Genomic DNA, 16,901 nt, shown 5'->3' with positions numbered 1-16,901 from the left:
CAAACTCTTAGTTAAATCTCTCTTGGTCAGGAATGAGCCTTAAAAAGGGGTAGGAATCTCTATAGAATGTAGATTTTTCCCACAAGAACCAGCTTTGCAGAGGCATTTTCAAATACATTAAATAACAATATCTTGGGGAAAATACTTTGATTTCTCTTAGGACGTGGTATCTGTCACGTAGGTATCTTATTGCTATAAAGAGTTTCCTTTGTCAGTCTCAAGGTCTCCGTCTTAATATTAAAAGCTGGTCCATTGTGCCTGAATTTTAAAGGGAAGAGGGTAGGTTAAGGCATATCCAATCATCTGTTCCGATCATGGACTGCATTGTATTTCAGGTTGATTTTGGTGTGTCCTTTGCTGAGAGGAGGAGTTCATTCAGTTGGTTAGGGAGCTTAGAGTTTCATTTTTGGTTTACACACCTATGTCCAGGTAAGAGGGCCCCACACAGGAGGGCTTGTTCAGAACCTGGCTTGCAGGGCTGCTTACAGACCTTCTGTGTCTCCTGTTGTCATGCACAAGGCAGGACACAGCCAATGACAGCCCTCAGCCATCTGGGGAGAAGCTGTGTCTGCAGAGGATGGTCATGAGCTGTGAGTCTAGAGACCTGTGATTGTCTTCAGGGTCCTGTGGTCCTCAGCTTTCATGGGAGTTGCATGGGCACTGGCTCAAATAGCATCCACCAGGATTCTAATCAGAATATTTCATTCACAGAAGACAGTGGGTGATATGACAGCACAGAGGGACTCTGTGAGGCCAGCTGCATGGAGCACTCTGGGAGAGTCACTGGCACTCGTGCTAGACATAGCTTCATGCAACTTCTGGAGCACATGGATTGAGATCTCTTTACATCATTTTGAAAGACCATTTATCATTCTGAAGGAAACCACTGTAATTAACTAAGGTAACATCTTTAATAGGTAGAAAGAAAAAAGTGATTATTTTATTGCCAGGGTGATTACAAGAAAAGAAACAAACAAAAATAGCATGAAGGAAAGAGCAACACTAGACTGAGGGCTTTGGGTAAGAGGTTGAGACTCAGTAGTGAATCCCCTGGGCCATCTTCTGTCAAAAGGGAGGGACAATCAGGGAAGGGAAATATGCAGTAGAGGGAAAATGTTGGTTAGTAAAAGAATCCTAAGAGAAAGCAAGAAGTCTCCTTCCTGAGCATCATGTTGGTGTCGGGAAGATGCACATAATCCCCACATTCCATGTCTTACACTTTTCAGCAATTAGGGCTCAGCATGAATTTAGAAGACACCATTCACTTCACAGCAGATGGGGACACAGTCAAGGCAGCAGTGAGAGGCAAGGCTGGGCTTTCAGTTTCAGAGCACAGAGCAGGTTCCCCACTACTCCGCACCCTGGTGTCTCCTCCCAGATGTTCCAGATGTTCCACCTCATTCTTGCCTTAAGGGCTCCAAGTTGCTAATGGGACAGAAGCCCTCTTCCTTTCCCAGTGTTACTAAGAACTTGGCTGTCTTTTGTGTATTGTGGGGTTTGTTTGCCATCTAGAGGCAGGTTTTTGGCATAGCAACTTATAGGCTTTTTCTATTTGTGATAGCGAAAATAAATACATAAATAAATTCATCATAAATAATAAATTGACAATGCATTGAATCAGTAAAAAAAAAAAAAAAGGTCAGTTTGAGAGCTTAAAAGGAGCCTGATGAGGTTAAAAAGACAAATTACTTTTAGTAAAGGACAGTTGGAACAATAGATGATTCTTTCTTTAATCGATGACATTTTAGGACTAATTATCAAATGGTAAATAAAACTTGAAATAAGCTGATAAAATATAATTTTATATGCAAAAAAATATTTCCAAGAATCATACAAATACATTTTCAGATTAAAACAAACAAAAAATGTGGGTTTATCATCAGATCCGCTAAATGGAAGATTTCTCAAATGTGTGCTTGGAGCAAAAATAACATTTATCCCTATTTGAAAGTTCAAGATTTTTGATCTTTAGAAGAAAACAGCTTTCCCTTCACTGTGTTCCACTCATGCTTCTGAGGATGGCCTTGGGGGCAGCGACTGTGAGGAAGGAGGAAAGCTGTGCGCTAAGGGTGGTCGTGCCTCCTGTGCACCTGAGTGACCTCATGGAACAAGAGCCAAAGACACCCTCAAGGCCACCCACCTGCCTCTCCACTGCCATGGCGCAGACACAGAAACCTTGTCACATTTGGTTAAGTGCAACTAGAAGCTTCTTTGTACCAGCCACTTTTTATTCTACTTGTATCTTCTCTCAGGTTCAGGGGATCGTTTACCTTTCAACATTTTGTTTTGAGAGTGTAGCCCTTTGTTACATCAGCATTATATAAGTTGCTTGTTTGTTTGTTTAAGATATCTAACCATCTTGAATGGGTTGGGACTAATCTTGTGTCTCACAGCAAAGCAGAAATTCAAGGTCGCTAGAGGCTATCAATTACATGAGGGCTAATGATGACAACATCATTGCTTAGCTCAGGGTCATACTACTTACATTTTTTTTTTTTTTGACAGAGTGTCACCCGGTTAACTAGGTTGGAGTGCACTGGCTGATCTCAGTTCACTGCAACCTCCACCTCCCAGGTTCAAGCGATTCTCCTGCCTCAGCCTCCTGAGTAGCTGGAGTTACAGGCACATGCCACCATACCAGCCAATTTTTGTATTTGTAGTAGAGACAGGGTTTCACCATGTTGGCCAGGCTGGTCTTGAACTCCTGATCTCAGGGGATTAGCCCGTCTTGACCTCCCAAAGTGTTGGGATTACAGGCATGAGCCATCACACCCCATTGCACTTTGTGTTCCTTAACTGAATTCTGTATAATGACTCTTAAGATCAATGATTCATTTATCAGTATTTTAAAAACATATGGTGTCACTTTTTTTTTCATTTGCAGGCTCCAGTGTGATTGATATCTATAAAAATATTGCCACACAATTTTTAACATAACAGAAGTGGAACTTTGGAATTTTAATTGCACTTACCATGAAATTTGTTATATTGGAATGAGCAATCATCCAAGTGTACTTTCTACCCTTAGCCTGAAGCAGAACTTCTTCTGTTGATTCTGTCATTATTTTGTGTCTATCACACAGTGTTATTATATGTACCTCGTGTGACTCATTATTGGGTTCAATATCATTTAGAACACTATATTTAATAAAATCTATGAAAAGTATAGATGCTCCAGGCATTTACAACTAAAACATTGAATTCAGATTCATTTTCAGGTAATGATATAATCATGTGAAAAGAATGCATTTCTGTATTTTTTGAAAACTTTTCTTTTGAAAACATAGTAATACATTTCTACTCTAAAATAGAACTTAGCCTAAATACTTTCAAAACCTTTAGAATTTGGAAGAGAAATAAAAAGCTCACATAATTCTGAATGTTCTCTTTTTTACTTGAAATAAACTTTATATTTTCCATCTTTGAGTTTCTGCAGTTTATTTTCAAAGGCCACTTTTGGAATTGTGAAAACTCTGCTTTCACTTGGCAAATAATAATTAAGAGTAATCAATCTTTTGACATTAAGATCTCATACCTGCCATGAGTTTACAAAGTGTATTTGAATAATCCAACATCAAACATTTTTTTCTAAGTGTTAGCTGTACTCCCCTGCACAAAGCTTGTGTAGAATGCTTTTACCTGTAAGACACTGGAGAGGGGGGTTTAGTGGGAGTCAGAGAGCAGAATTAGGGAGATGGGAGACTATGAATTTCCCAATATGACTAAGTGTCATCGTGTGTGAAATAAACCCCAAGCTGGTCATTTCCTGTATGTGTTCTACTTGTGTTCTCACTAAACTGAATCCATGGTCTGGTTATTCTGACAGTTGCATGAACTTGGCAAATATGGGCAAGACAGGGAGGGAGAGGATGTGAGCTTTCATTCACTCTCCCTTCATCATAGCTGGTTGCTCCCAGGGCACATGGCCTCCATGAATTCTCCTCCTCCTGATGCCTTCCCCAGGCTGTGACTGCTTGTGGGGCCTTAACATGTGAAATCTGAGGTGCTGCTGAGGCTCTCATGGACCAGCGTCCTCAGCAGCAAACCCTGCCCTGACATCCCCAACAGCCTTCTCTTCTGCAGACTCAGAGACTCTGCTCAGCTGTTCCCTCAGACAAGCAGCCCATGTGGGCAGCTGGGCCAACCCAGCAGGGAGGTTTCTGTTCGAGGATGTAGCACTGTGGGAGGAGTTTTTGTAGCTTGCATGCAGTAATAAACCCCAACATCCTCAGCCTCCACCCTGCTGATTTTCAGTGTGAAATCCGTGCCTGACCCACTGCCACTGAACCTGTCTGGGACTCCAGAGGCCCGGTTGGAAACCCTATAAATCAGGAGCTGTGGAGACTGGCCTGGCTTCTGCAGGTACCAATCCAAATAGGTGTTTCCATCACTATGCAGGAGGCTCTGACTAGACCTGCAGGAGATGGAGGCCGGCTCTCCAGGGGTGACAGGCAAGGAGAGTGGAGTCTGGGTCATCACAACATCTCCACTGGAGGCTGAAATAATGAGAGAGAAGTGCAAGGTTACATACAAATATTATATATCATGTTCGTAGTTTTTTATTTGTTATTTCAGCCTATATATAGAAGTAATTACGGGTTTTGCCGTTGCTTTTAATGGCAAACAAAATGCAATTCCTTTTGCACCAATCTAATAATTTCTTTGCAACTTGTATTCATACTCCAAGAATATTCAATTTCAAGAAAGCACTCTACAGATGCAAGGCACAAAGAGGTCCCCGAATTCATCGTCCTCTTCCTGATTCAGAGTTTGTCTAAGGCACAGGCCCTTGCTTCTTCTAGAATCTTCCTCACTCTCACAGATCAGGATATCACCTGCCCCATCCTGGAGGATGAGGTGAACACATCTAACACATGCACAGAACACACATGGGAGGCAGTGGGGCCCCCAGAGCTCACCCTCCAACCCGATTCTCCTCCCTCTTCTCCCTTCTGTTCTTACCAGGGACCCAGAGCATTAGCAGCCCCAGGAGCTGAGCAGGGAGCCTCATTCTGAGAAGATGAACTGAGGAGTCCTGATCAGTCAAGGCAAGGTTGGAGCTGAGCATTTATCTCAGACTTACAAAGGAAGGTCCTCCCCAGGAGACAATATGCAAATCACCTGGTGGGTGCAGTGGGGTGGAAAGAGGCAAGGGGGGTGTGAAGGGGCCTCTCTTGTAAGAAAAATAACTTAAGTATCTTCTCTGTTTGGAGGGAAACCAACAGAGATAAAATCCATACTGCATGAGTGGGGCAAATTTGCCTATTTTTTAGCTCTTCCCGGGTGCATTTTTCACTCCTCCTTAGTAAGGCTGAGATTCCATAAATAATTGATAACTCTTCTTTCTTTATTCTTATTTGTTTGAGTCCAGAATTAGCTTTTTCAATTTTTTTATTGAGGTAATACACACACAGAGCAAAGGTCTGAAATGTTAAATATGCAGCTAAGTTTTATGTATGTTCTCCATTCCAAAGAATCTATAGAATATTTCAAATTTTCCAGATTCATCCCTCGTGGACCTTCCCAGGCAACAGCTGCTCCCCCATCCCAATCAAGGTAACTGGAATTCAGACATTCATCACAATAGCTTGGTTTTCCCTGGACTAGAGTTTCATATAAATTGAAGGAAACACCTTTTTTTGTTTGTTTGATTTTCCTTGCCTCTTGCTCTTTACTTCACCATTTGTGAAATCTTCATTTATTTCTGTGCATTCAGCTTACTATCTACTGTCATTTCCTGTGATTCTGAAAAATTTCCTCTTAAGTATCCTATAGAGCATATCTGCAAGAAATCATTCATCTTCATTTTGTTCATCAAGAAATGTTTTTACTTTACCTTTATTTTGGAAGCATATTTTCACTAGATAATGAATCCTTGGTTGAGTCCCCTCCACCCAGCATTTAGTTGTGTAATCTCATTTGTCTTCTTGCCTTTATTGGTCCCATGAACAGTTAACCAAGGATTTTATTACTGTTTGCCTGGTATAATGAATGAAACTGTATACATTTGAGATTTTCTTTTCGTATGTGATTCAGCATTTGAACTATAATCTGTATACTGATGCATGTCTTGATGTTTATCCTGAGTAAGTTCCATTTTTTTGATCTTATGGACTAATGCGTTTCATTACTCTTGACACATTTGCCAATATTTCTCAGGTCTCTCAGGTGTGCCACCTCCCAGAGATGCTTTCTGTGTGGTTATTCTCAGCATTTCACTCTACTGTGTTGCTGTACATTTTCTATTTATGTTATGTCTTAGGCAATTTCCAGAGCAGCCTCAGGGCCAGGCTCTGGAGTGTGGGTGCACTTGTAGCGACAGCAGCTCTGGGCCAGGGGCGGTGCTGGTCCACGTGGAAGTGGCTCAGGGTCTGAGTTGCCAACACAGGATGAGGTCCTGGAGCCTGGGTTGGGATGACGCAGAGTTGGGGCTGGGAGGCAGCCCCATCCCAGGCAGCACAACAGTGGCTGATTCTTGGGAGGATGTGGAGGGAAGGTATCGCAGGATCTTCCTCTCTGGGGTGATTTACATGCCGTGGCTGCAGATATTTTTAGTGCCAAAAGCACCAGTGTCCTCTATGGAGCAGGCTGCTGTGATCTTCAATGAACGCTAAGGGGCCTTCATTAGGAAAGCTGTAGACTGGAGCTGCCCTGGGAGATACTGAGGTCCTCAGCTGCAAAGTCTGCAGGGTCCTCCACAGAGCAGGCCGTGGGGACTGCAGTGGCCCTGCCTCCTGGCTGGTAACAATTGCTTCCTGTTTCTTTGCTCCTAGATGTCTCAAAACTCTCAGATGTGCCATCTCCCGGCGATCTTTTCTGTACGGTTATTCTGGGATTTTCATCCACTGTGTTTCTGCACTTATTTAATTGGACACTTGAGGTCTCCAAGGGCTATTTTCTTTCTTAGATAGCTTTCTAATTGTTGGTTTTGCTTTTTGTATGTGCGTTTATGGTTTCTTTTGTTGGTGGGGGGAGGTGAGCAGATTAAGGCTGGTATCCCCTACTCTGTCGTTTTGCTAATATCACTCCCCCAGGACATCATTTTGAGGGTACCTTAACACTATCATGGAATAATGCTTGGGCATGTGGAGCTGAGAGTATTTAGCATTTGGGAAGAATGTGAATTGCTTTGGTCACGGGTGCACTGATACCTGTTGTATTTTCCAAAATGCCTGTGACAAGAACTCTTATCATGCAGTTTCTTCTAACAGCATGATCTTGATGCTCCTCCCATTAAGCCTACTGCTTTACACTTCATTTCTGTTGACTCTTGGCGGGGATGTGACTGTAGTAGAAGTAGCACTATTTCCCTTGTGAGGCTATAAGAGGACATTTAGTCTACATAACTTCTGTCTACTCCTGTGGGGGAAGTGTTGTGGGAACCAAGTAGCCATATGAATTGGCAAACAGCCCCATCTGAGAACCCTGTATCCAGTGTTAACCACCTTTGAGATGACACCTTCCCCACCCACCCTCTGACTACATCCTTAGGAAAACCTGGCAGGAGCTTTTTTGAGCCCAGGCAACACCCAGAAGAGCAGAGATGATAGGCAGATGATTGCACTTTTCATGTGTCATTAAGTTTGGGGATAGTTTGTTTTGTTTGCATCAATAGTACCCAGAATACCAACTTATAGAAGGAATATAGAATTAGAAAGTCAACTATTGATACCAAATGAACCTGGGTCCATTTTATATTTCTTACAATATTTTTGCAGCGTGTCTCTGTTTGACATTATGGTAAAATAAAAAGTTATAAAGAGTCTGTGCAAATGTACAAAAGGTAATGGAGAGAGACTCAAGGAGACCTGATAAATGAAAACTGATTCCATGTATGCATATTAGAAAACTTAATATCGTAAACATAATAGCTCTCCCCAAATTAATTCAATACAGTGACAATCAAAATCACTTGGGATTTTTGTTGAAATTGAAAAGATGTTTCTAACTTAGATGGACAAGCGAAGAGGCAAAAAACAGCCATGGTAAATTTTACATAAGGAGAAAGAGATGGAAGGACTCAAAATGAAAACCTGTATTACATACCAACACTGTGGCTGGGTGCAGTGATTCACACCTGTAGTTTCTGCAGTTTGGGAGGCTGAGGTGGGTGGATAGCTTGAGCTCAGGAGTTTGAGATCAGCCTGTGAAATATGGTGAAACCCAATTGCTACAAAAAGTACAACAAATTTGCTGGGCATGGTGGTGCACACCTGTGGTCTCAGTTACTTGAGAGGCTAGGTAAGAAGATCTGCCGAGCCTGGGACACAGAGGGTCCAGTGAGCTGAGATTGCAGCACTGCACTCCAATTTGGGAAACAAAGCAAGACCTTGTCTCAAAAAATACTAAATTAATTAATTAAAAAATTTAAGAAGTATTGTTTTAGTGAAGGGTGAGACAGATAACATAGTGCAATGAGTTAGAGAATCTGAAACCAGTTCTGCGTATATATAGTCACTCAATTTACAATAAAAGTTCTACAACAATTTTTGCAAAACACTTGTACTGAAAACAAAAACACCTTAAACTGGGTATTAATTAAAAACACAAATTTATTTCTCACAGTTCTGGACACTGGGAAGTGCAGGGTAAAGCCACTGGCAATCTTGGTGTTTGGTGAGGGCTGCTCCTGCTTCCAAGGTGGCACCTTAAATGCAGCTAGAGAGAAAGGCCAGCTCACATACAAAGAAAAGCCCACTCGACTAACAGTAGATCTCTCAGCAGAAATCCTGTAAACTGGAAGAGATTGTGGGTCAATATACAACATTCTCAAAGAAAAGAAACTCCAACCCAGAGTTTTATATCCGGTCAAACTAAGCTTCATAAGTGAGGACAAACAAGATCCTTTTAAGACAAGCAGATGCTGAGGGAATACGTTACCACCAAACCTGCCTTTCAAGAACTCCTGAAGGAAGCACTAAGTATGGAAAGGAAAGACCATTACCAGCCACTACAAAAACACACTGAAGTACTCAGACAAGTGATGCAATAAAGCAACCACATAAACAAGTCTGTGAAATAACTAGCTAACATCATGATGACACGATCAAATCCACACATATTCATACTAACCTTAGATGTAAATGGGGTAATTGCTCCGATTAAAAGACATGGTGTGGAAAGCTGGGAAAAGAACTAAGATTCATTGGTATGCGTTTTCAAGGGACCCGTGTCACTTGCAATGACACATATAGGCTAAAAATAAAGAAATGGAGAAAAATCTACCAAGGAAATGGAAAACAAAAAAAAAAAAAGGAGGGATTGCAGTTTCTGACAGAACAGATTTTAAAGCAACAAAGATCAAAAAGACAAAGCAGTGCAAAATCTTCAGGCTCTAGGCAGCTGATGGTGATACTAAAGTCTATCTTGGACCCAAGATCACTAAACCCCTCTGGGATGATAGTGGCCCTGTTGTATCCACCATAGATGAGGAACCAGGGGCCTTCCCAGGTTTCTGCTAATACCAAGATAAGCAGTACTCTGACTGCACCCACAGATGAGGGAGTCCCTGTTCCCTGAAGACAAAGACAAGCAGTCAGGAGACTGCATCAACATAACTTCTCTGGAGGAACTGAGATAGGAATAAAACAGGAAAGCCACCCACATAAACCACATGAAGTGCACCATCCTCATAGTTTAGCCACAATCACTGATCTACATTGAATTATAATTACTGTTCTTGCTCAGCAGGGATGCCAGGTCAGAGGAACCAAGAAGGTTGAGAGAGTTTCAGTGCAGAGCCATCTAATCTTTCCCTCACCTGGGAGATAGAGTAACAGGAGGCAGAGAAGATGAGCTGGGGCTTCTGTGAGTCTTTCTGGGTCTTACCTGAGCAGCTCTTCCCCTGAGTTCTCACCCAGGCATTGATATGGGCTCTGAGCAACAGTGTGGCTAGGAGGAACATGCAAAGAAGCATGGGAAGGTGCTGAGCTTCCAGCTGCAGAGACCACCTGCCTCTTCTTTGCACTGAGAAGCCCCTGCCCAGGTGGTCAGGTCAGAAAGGCTATTGGCTCTGCATGAGTGTAGACCTTCTCTCCTCAAGACACATAATTTAATCCCTGTCCTCCTACCTCACCAAATACCTAGGTTCAGACAGATGGTGTTTAGTACAAAACTCTTGGGAGAAAAAAATAAAAATCTGTGGTTTCTTTTTCTCTTTCTTCCCCCAACATGCCCAGTCATTTTCCTGGCTACATGATTATAACTGGCTGAAGTCATTGATCAGAAATTCATCTTCCATACACACATTTCCTTCGTGGCTTAGACAGTTTTTCTATGAGCTCTGAACATATTCCATTCTTTGGAAGAATTAGTAAAGAACATCACTTTGTTAGGCCAAGCACTGTGGGTGCATGAGTGACCACAGCTGCAAAGATAAGCAGACTCCAGGCTCAGACTCATTGTTGTGTGATTCCACCCCCTGCAGAGTGATGATGGTGCTGTCCTGCTGGCCAGGATAAATGGGGTGGTATCTTCTCTTCTCTAGAGCACTCCATTCTACACAACACAGCCATTCACCCAGACTCAGACTCTTTTCCCTTTAACAATTTTGAAAACCTCTGTTCACACCACTGATGGAAACAAGAATCTCATCTGGTGTTTTCTTGTTTTCCTCAGAATTGTGAACATGTAGGGTGAGTGAGATTCCCCTGAACAGGCTGAGAAGCTCTTTGAATTACATTCCATTTAAAATTATTAATAATAATTGTGGAAATTTGTTTTCTTTCTTATCTAAATAAGTAATGTATTCAGTTTTCTTTCTTGGCTAACAAAACTGAAATATCAATTATCTGACTATTGATATAATCTGATAAATTTTATCTTTTAAAAGGAAAGTCAATAAATTTACTATAGTTATAACTTATGCAGCATATATTATATATCATTACATATGGAATATAATGTAATCAATTGAGTATAATAATGTTATTTTATTATTATATGTTTTCAGGAAACACAACCTAAAATATCACTTGAGACACTTTATATAAATTCTGAAAATTGTAATTTTCCTTATTTCCTGAAGACTGTGTATGAAAAAGGAATAAAAAAAGAAAAGGGAACGTTGTCCATACAACAAACAGTTTAATCCACTCTTTACAACTCTCCCAGACTTCTAGATATGCAGACTCCTGGGAAGAGTGGTCCCCTCTGAGCACCTACTGTTTGCCAGGTACAACCATTACACTGGGATGCAACAATGCAAATAATAGACAATGGCCCCTGACTCCACAAAGCTCAAATTCTACTAGAGGGAGTCAGCCTATCAAGTGTAAAATCATAAGGAAATAAATTATATCATGAGTCAGAACGTGAAAAGTGCTTCCAACAGAAGTGTGGATTACAGTGTCTTATGAACACATACAGAGGGATCATTAAGATGGGAAGCTCTGGGTCAGCTTTGGGAGTGAGGGATGAAGCCCATGAGGGGTCTGGGGAAAAGCATCACCACTGAGAAAGCAATGAGAGTAGAGTTCCAAGGGCAGGATAGTGCAAGGCTTGTTTAGGGCAGAACCAGGAAACCAGAGAGTTGGGAGCTCAGTGAGTCAGTGGACAGAGCCATGAAAGGGTTTGTATAAGTAACAGGGAGGGTTCAGGGAAAATAGGGCCAGATAGGCATTGGAAGAAATTGGCCTTTAATCATTTTCTTTTGCTAAGTGTCTTTGCAATAGGACCCTGGCTGGTGAACTGTAAGCAGGTGCCTTAGAAAATCAGGCAGGTTTTCCAGACAGAGAGCATCAGCAGCCCCAAACCTGGGCTTCCCAGATATGTCTGAGGATGACATGATTGGCAATTATATCTTCTGTGGTAGATGCACTCTGGATTCATGGCAAGATCCAGAGAATCCTTCTTTTTCAGTATTTGCGTATTTACCCCCATGCCCCTAAGACTTTTAAAGACTACAGTTTAGATTCCTGTTTCCTGTATTGAGAAAAAAACTCTACTTGGAATTTCAAGAGTGCTGTCTCCTTTATGATATTAATTCCAACTCACACCATAACTCAGACTTCTCAGGCATAATCATCTCTCTTCTTTTTTTTTTTTTTCTTTTATTATTATTATTATTATTATCATTATTATACTTTAGGTTTTATGGTACATGTGCTCAATGTGCAGGTGAGTTACATATGTATACATGTGCCATGCTGGTGCGCTGCACCCACCAAGTTGTCATCTAGCATTAGGTATATCTCCCAATGCTATCCCTCCCCCCTCCCCCCACCCCACAACAGTCCCCGAAGTGTGATGTTCCCCTTCCTGTGTCCATGTGTTCTCATTGTTCAATTCCCACCTATGAGTGAGAATATGCGGTGTTTGGTTTTTTGTTCTTGCGATAGACATGGATGAAACTGGAAATCATCATTCTTAGTAAACTATCATCTCTCTTCTTAATGCAATCAGAAGAGGCTTTGCCATGTCTGTGTTGCTGGGGATGAGGAGAAGGAAAGACAATTAAGTTAAAGAAGAGGCTTCAGGGTACCTTGTACGAAAGCTTTCCAGTGACCTTCAAAATGTGGATGCAATTTGGGAGATGTTCTCTGCAGATAGAGGCACCAGGAGGAGCAGCTAGGGCAGTACAGACTCACACACCTGCTTCCCTGGGGGTTTTTGTTATGGCTTGTAACACTGTGAATGGGGTATTATAATCCCGTTGACAGTAATAAGTTGCAACATCTTCAGGCTGCAGGCTGCTGATGGTGAGAGTGTAGTCTGTCCCAGATCCACAGCCACTGAACCGAGATGTGACCCCCGTCTGCAAACTAGATGCAGAATAGATCAGGAACTTAGGGGCTTTCCCTGGTTTCTGCTGATACCAGGCTAACTCATTGGTAATGCCCTGACTTGCCCGGCTAGTGATGGTGACTCTGTCTCCTACAGATGCAGACAGGGAGAATGGAGACTGGGTCATCTGGATATCACATGTGGCACCTGAGATTGGAAATATAAAACAAACATCCACACAATCAATCATGTTATGTGAAGCCCTCCCTGCAAATCCAGCCAGTACTGAGCACAGAGGTTTAGTAAACTCCCAATGTTCTCCTTCCTTACCTGGGAGCCAGAGCAGCAGGAGCCCCAGGAGCTGAGTGGGAACCCTCACGTCCATTCTGTTTCCCGACTGAGACTTACTCCTGCACAGGATGTGAGCAACCTATTAATAAGTCTTCAGGGCAGGGGGCTGTGCTCTGGGAACATACAAATCAGCAAGGGATGGAGCCCGCTGGGAACAGCTGCAGGGCTGGCTTGTCTCAGTAACTCAGCACAGGGACAGTGCCCCCAGGGTCTCAGGTCAGACCAGGGCAACACGGATTTGTCTTTAATCCGTTTCTTCCTGGGGGCCAATTTGTAACAAAGAACATTTTTTATAATTGTCAAAATTTGAAATACTGCTGAGTACTTGAGGGAGTAATGTATTCCATTGGCGTACGGGGATTATTTGGGAGAATATTCTTCTCTGTAGGAAGCTCAAAGTAAAGTTTTTAGAGTGTGGAATCAGCAGGTCTTCAAAAAACTCTGAAAGGGAGGGGGGTACTTTGTGTTATGCTAACAACATTTCTGTGAGTGTAAAATTATTCCTTCTTAAAAAAATGAAGAAAAATATTTATTGAGATAATACTAAGTACATTTGTAAGTATTTTATAATAACCTTAAGCCATTCTTATTATCAGTATAAGGTCAAGCAATTCACCGCATGTGCACAAAGATGGTGCTATAAGTCCTCAAAGCATGTGTCACTCACAGTTCCACATTTATGCCTCAATAATGCCCAGAGATTATATGAGCTGCATCTTATTTTTGCTTTGGGGATCTCTATATTATACCTCCTTTTCTGTCATTGGGTATTTTCCCCAGGGTTTATCAGCAGAAAGGGCTGACGTGATGCCGGATCTGATTACTTCAAAAAAAGTTACTTGTTTCTTCCTCCAATTATAGGAGCATGGATTAAGAGAAACTTGAAATTATGCAAGGATCAATTGTCTCTAAAGTAAGAAGACCAATATTATATCCACTTTGTAACACTCTGAGCGGCACTGCTCACCAGCATGACCCTGGGGGCTCTGGAGCAGCTCCTCTGAAGCCTGGATTTCTGAAGAGCACGTAACAAAGAGAACTTGGGGAAGATCAGGACAGTGAACCCTCTCTCCTAGTGAGGGCAGCTGCTGCTCAGTGCATGTCCCTGCCTTGCACGATCAGAGCCACTTTCCTCTTTCACTGTTTAGCAGTAAGTGGGGACATTCTGACCAAGATGCCAGCCTCCTGTCTGACATCCAGGACAGAGTCTCCATCTCCTATCAAGCAAATGCCCACGTATGTGGAGAAATCACTTGGATTTGGATAAAACTGGACATAGATTTGCACCCGTTATATCTCACATCATCTCAGCTTGGTTCAGCAGCAGAGGAAGTAGATCCACCTACATCAGCATCAGTGGTCTGCAGCCTGGGGTTCTGGGGAGTATTACTGATCTCTGAGTAGAAGTGGCCAAATCACTCTGGTGTAGCATCTGCACACACCCTCCTGCTGCCCATTCAGGGGCCGGAATTTTAAGGAAACTTGCTTGTGTAGGGTAAAATGTCAAAGTTTGATTTTGCCCTCTAAAGTTTGCTTAAAATGAGTAGACAAAAGACAAATAATAGGAGAAAAAGGCAAACAAATTTATTTAACATGCAGAGGAAAAATCACAGGAGAGAGATTATCCAGATAACCTAGTGAGGTCCAGGTGTTTATACATCCTTTATAGGGGAGAGGGAGGTGGGGACTGTAACCAACCTAGGGGGAGTAAGTGATCTAAAATAAAATAAATAGTTCCTCAAAAGAATAGGTAATAGCCTGTCTGGATGAAGTCAACTTCTAATCTCTTTTGAATTTAACTCCTAGTGCATGTTAATATTTCCTGATAGATCAACAGTCCCAGGGAGGGTTTTCATGACAATTGGCTTCCTTCTGGAAAAGAGCCTTTGTCCAATTGATGTTTTCTAAATGCTTTCAGTTTGAAATAAACATTACACAAATGCAGCCTAACTGGAGATGTTATTTCCCAGATTATTTGACTTGCAACTGACCTGCCAAGAAACACCATTCCAGAGAGATGCCGCTCCAGGTGGAAGATACAGGTGCTTTTTTCTGGATGGATGCATCAGTCTGTGTCTGCACCCAGGCCTTTCCCTTTCACTGTGCTTCTGCTGATTTCTCATGGCCATCTCTGCCCCTCACTGCTGTCTCTGAGAAAGGCAGCTCTGCCTGCATGCACGGCAGACCACAGGGCGTGGAATGAGCTTCCTTCGGTCAGTGCTATGGTTTCACTGTGTCCCCTCAAATCCATCTGCTGTTAAATTTGATGGAAAGTTCAAATTTTCTTTTATCTTTAGAAGAAAACAGAGCTCTCTCCACTCTGTTCCACTCTTGCTGCTGAGGATGGGCATCGGGGCACCCACTGTGAGGAAGGAGGAAGCCTGTGCTCTGAGGGTAGTCGTGCCTCCCGCCCACCTCAGTGACCTCATGAAGCAGAGCCACCCGCACCACCAAGGCCATCTGCCTGTTTCTGACCTGCCATGTCACAGACACAGAAACCTTGTCATATTTAGTGCACCATATCTTGAGGCTGCTTTGTAATTGGCAATTTGATTGTTTTCTGATTCTACTTGATGTCCACTTTCAGTTTTTGGAATCATTTATTTTTCAGCACTTTGATTTAAGAGTATAGCCCCTGGGAATGTCACCATCATGTAAATTTTGAGCTTGTTCCTTTTCTAAGTGTGTCCAACCACCTTGAATGGTTTTAGAACTTATTCCCTGTCTCACATCAAAGCAGATTCTATAGTGACTAGGTGCTGTCAATCACATGAGGGCTAAAGATGATGATTGCTGCTCAGCTCCTGCTCTAGCTACTCACACTTTGTTGTCTCCCACTGCATTCTGTAATATTTCATATCTTTTAAGCTCCTTGTTGCATTTAGTAGTACTTTTAAATAGCATATTAAGTATTGTGCTTTTTAATTTGATGACTCCAGTTTGGTTGATTTCTATTTATCCATGCACGTTTTAAATTTAACAAAAATGACACTTTGAAATTTTAATTGTGCTTGCCATGAAACTCATTATCTTGGAGTTGAAAATCATCTCAAATACACTTTAAACCCTAAGCCTGAAGCAGGAGCTTCTTATTCTGTTGCTTCAATCATTCTTTTGTTTCTATCACACCATGTTCTGTCATGGAACTGACATGACTTATCATTAATTTTGATGGAACTTTAGAACACTATTTTCAGTGGAATCAATTGAAAGCATAAGTTTTTTGTGCTTTTACAACTAAAAGAAAGGATTTCTATTTATTTTCTGGTAATGATGAAGTAATATGAAGATAAAATATTTTTGTATTACTTGAAATATTTTTGTATTATTTGAAATATTTTCTTATGAGAGCATAATAGTGAATGTGTCATCTCTAAAATGGCACTTAGGTTAAATAATTCTGAAATTCTTAAAATCGGGGTGAAGAAGAAAAATGTCATACATTATTGCATTTAGTAAAATCTGTGTTCTACATCTTTGAATATGCTGTTTATGTTCAAAGCTCACTTTTGGAATTGCAAGAAATTTGTTTCACTGGAAACAAGGTAATTGAGGAAAATTAAAATATTTTGGCATTAGAGTCTTATATCTGCCATGAATTTACAAAGCCTATGAATAGCCAAAAATCAAACATTTTTACTAATTATTCTTAGCTATACTCCCCTGAGGACAGCTTATGTAGAATGCTTTCTCCAGCATGACACTGGAGAGGGCAGTGTAGTTTATCATTGATAAAGGAGATACAAAGTTGGTAAAGTGGGACAAAATCAGTATCTCAATATGACCAAGTATTTTTTTGTATAAGACACACCCTAATCTGGCAATTT

At 41.6% G+C, this 16,901-nt stretch overlaps 1 long non-coding RNA gene and 2 gene segments (V, D, J or C); 1 reads left to right on the top strand and 2 right to left on the bottom strand.

The window, feature by feature from the left end:
• The first annotated feature begins 782 nt into the window (after nucleotides 1-782).
• LOC129057527 (uncharacterized) lies at nucleotides 783-15,018 on the top strand. The gene is made up of 2 exons (XR_008522104.1): nucleotides 783-901; nucleotides 13,936-15,018. It is a non-coding gene; the product is annotated as an uncharacterized LOC129057527 (long non-coding RNA).
• On the bottom strand, nucleotides 3,551-5,035 carry LOC100938934 (immunoglobulin kappa variable 2-28-like). The segment is given in 2 exon segments: nucleotides 3,551-4,496; nucleotides 4,963-5,035. Coding segments are annotated over 2 exon segments (435 nt in total).
• LOC103889794 (immunoglobulin kappa variable 1-6-like) lies at nucleotides 12,482-13,127 on the bottom strand. The segment is given in 2 exon segments: nucleotides 12,482-12,930; nucleotides 13,054-13,127. Coding segments are annotated over 2 exon segments (402 nt in total).
• Nucleotides 15,019-16,901: the final 1,883 nt, after the last annotated feature.

This window comes from Pongo abelii, chromosome 12 (assembly GCF_028885655.2).
Source record: "Pongo abelii isolate AG06213 chromosome 12, NHGRI_mPonAbe1-v2.0_pri, whole genome shotgun sequence".
NCBI lineage: Eukaryota > Metazoa > Chordata > Mammalia > Primates > Hominidae > Pongo > Pongo abelii.
This window is presented reverse-complemented; position numbering and strand designations above follow the sequence as displayed.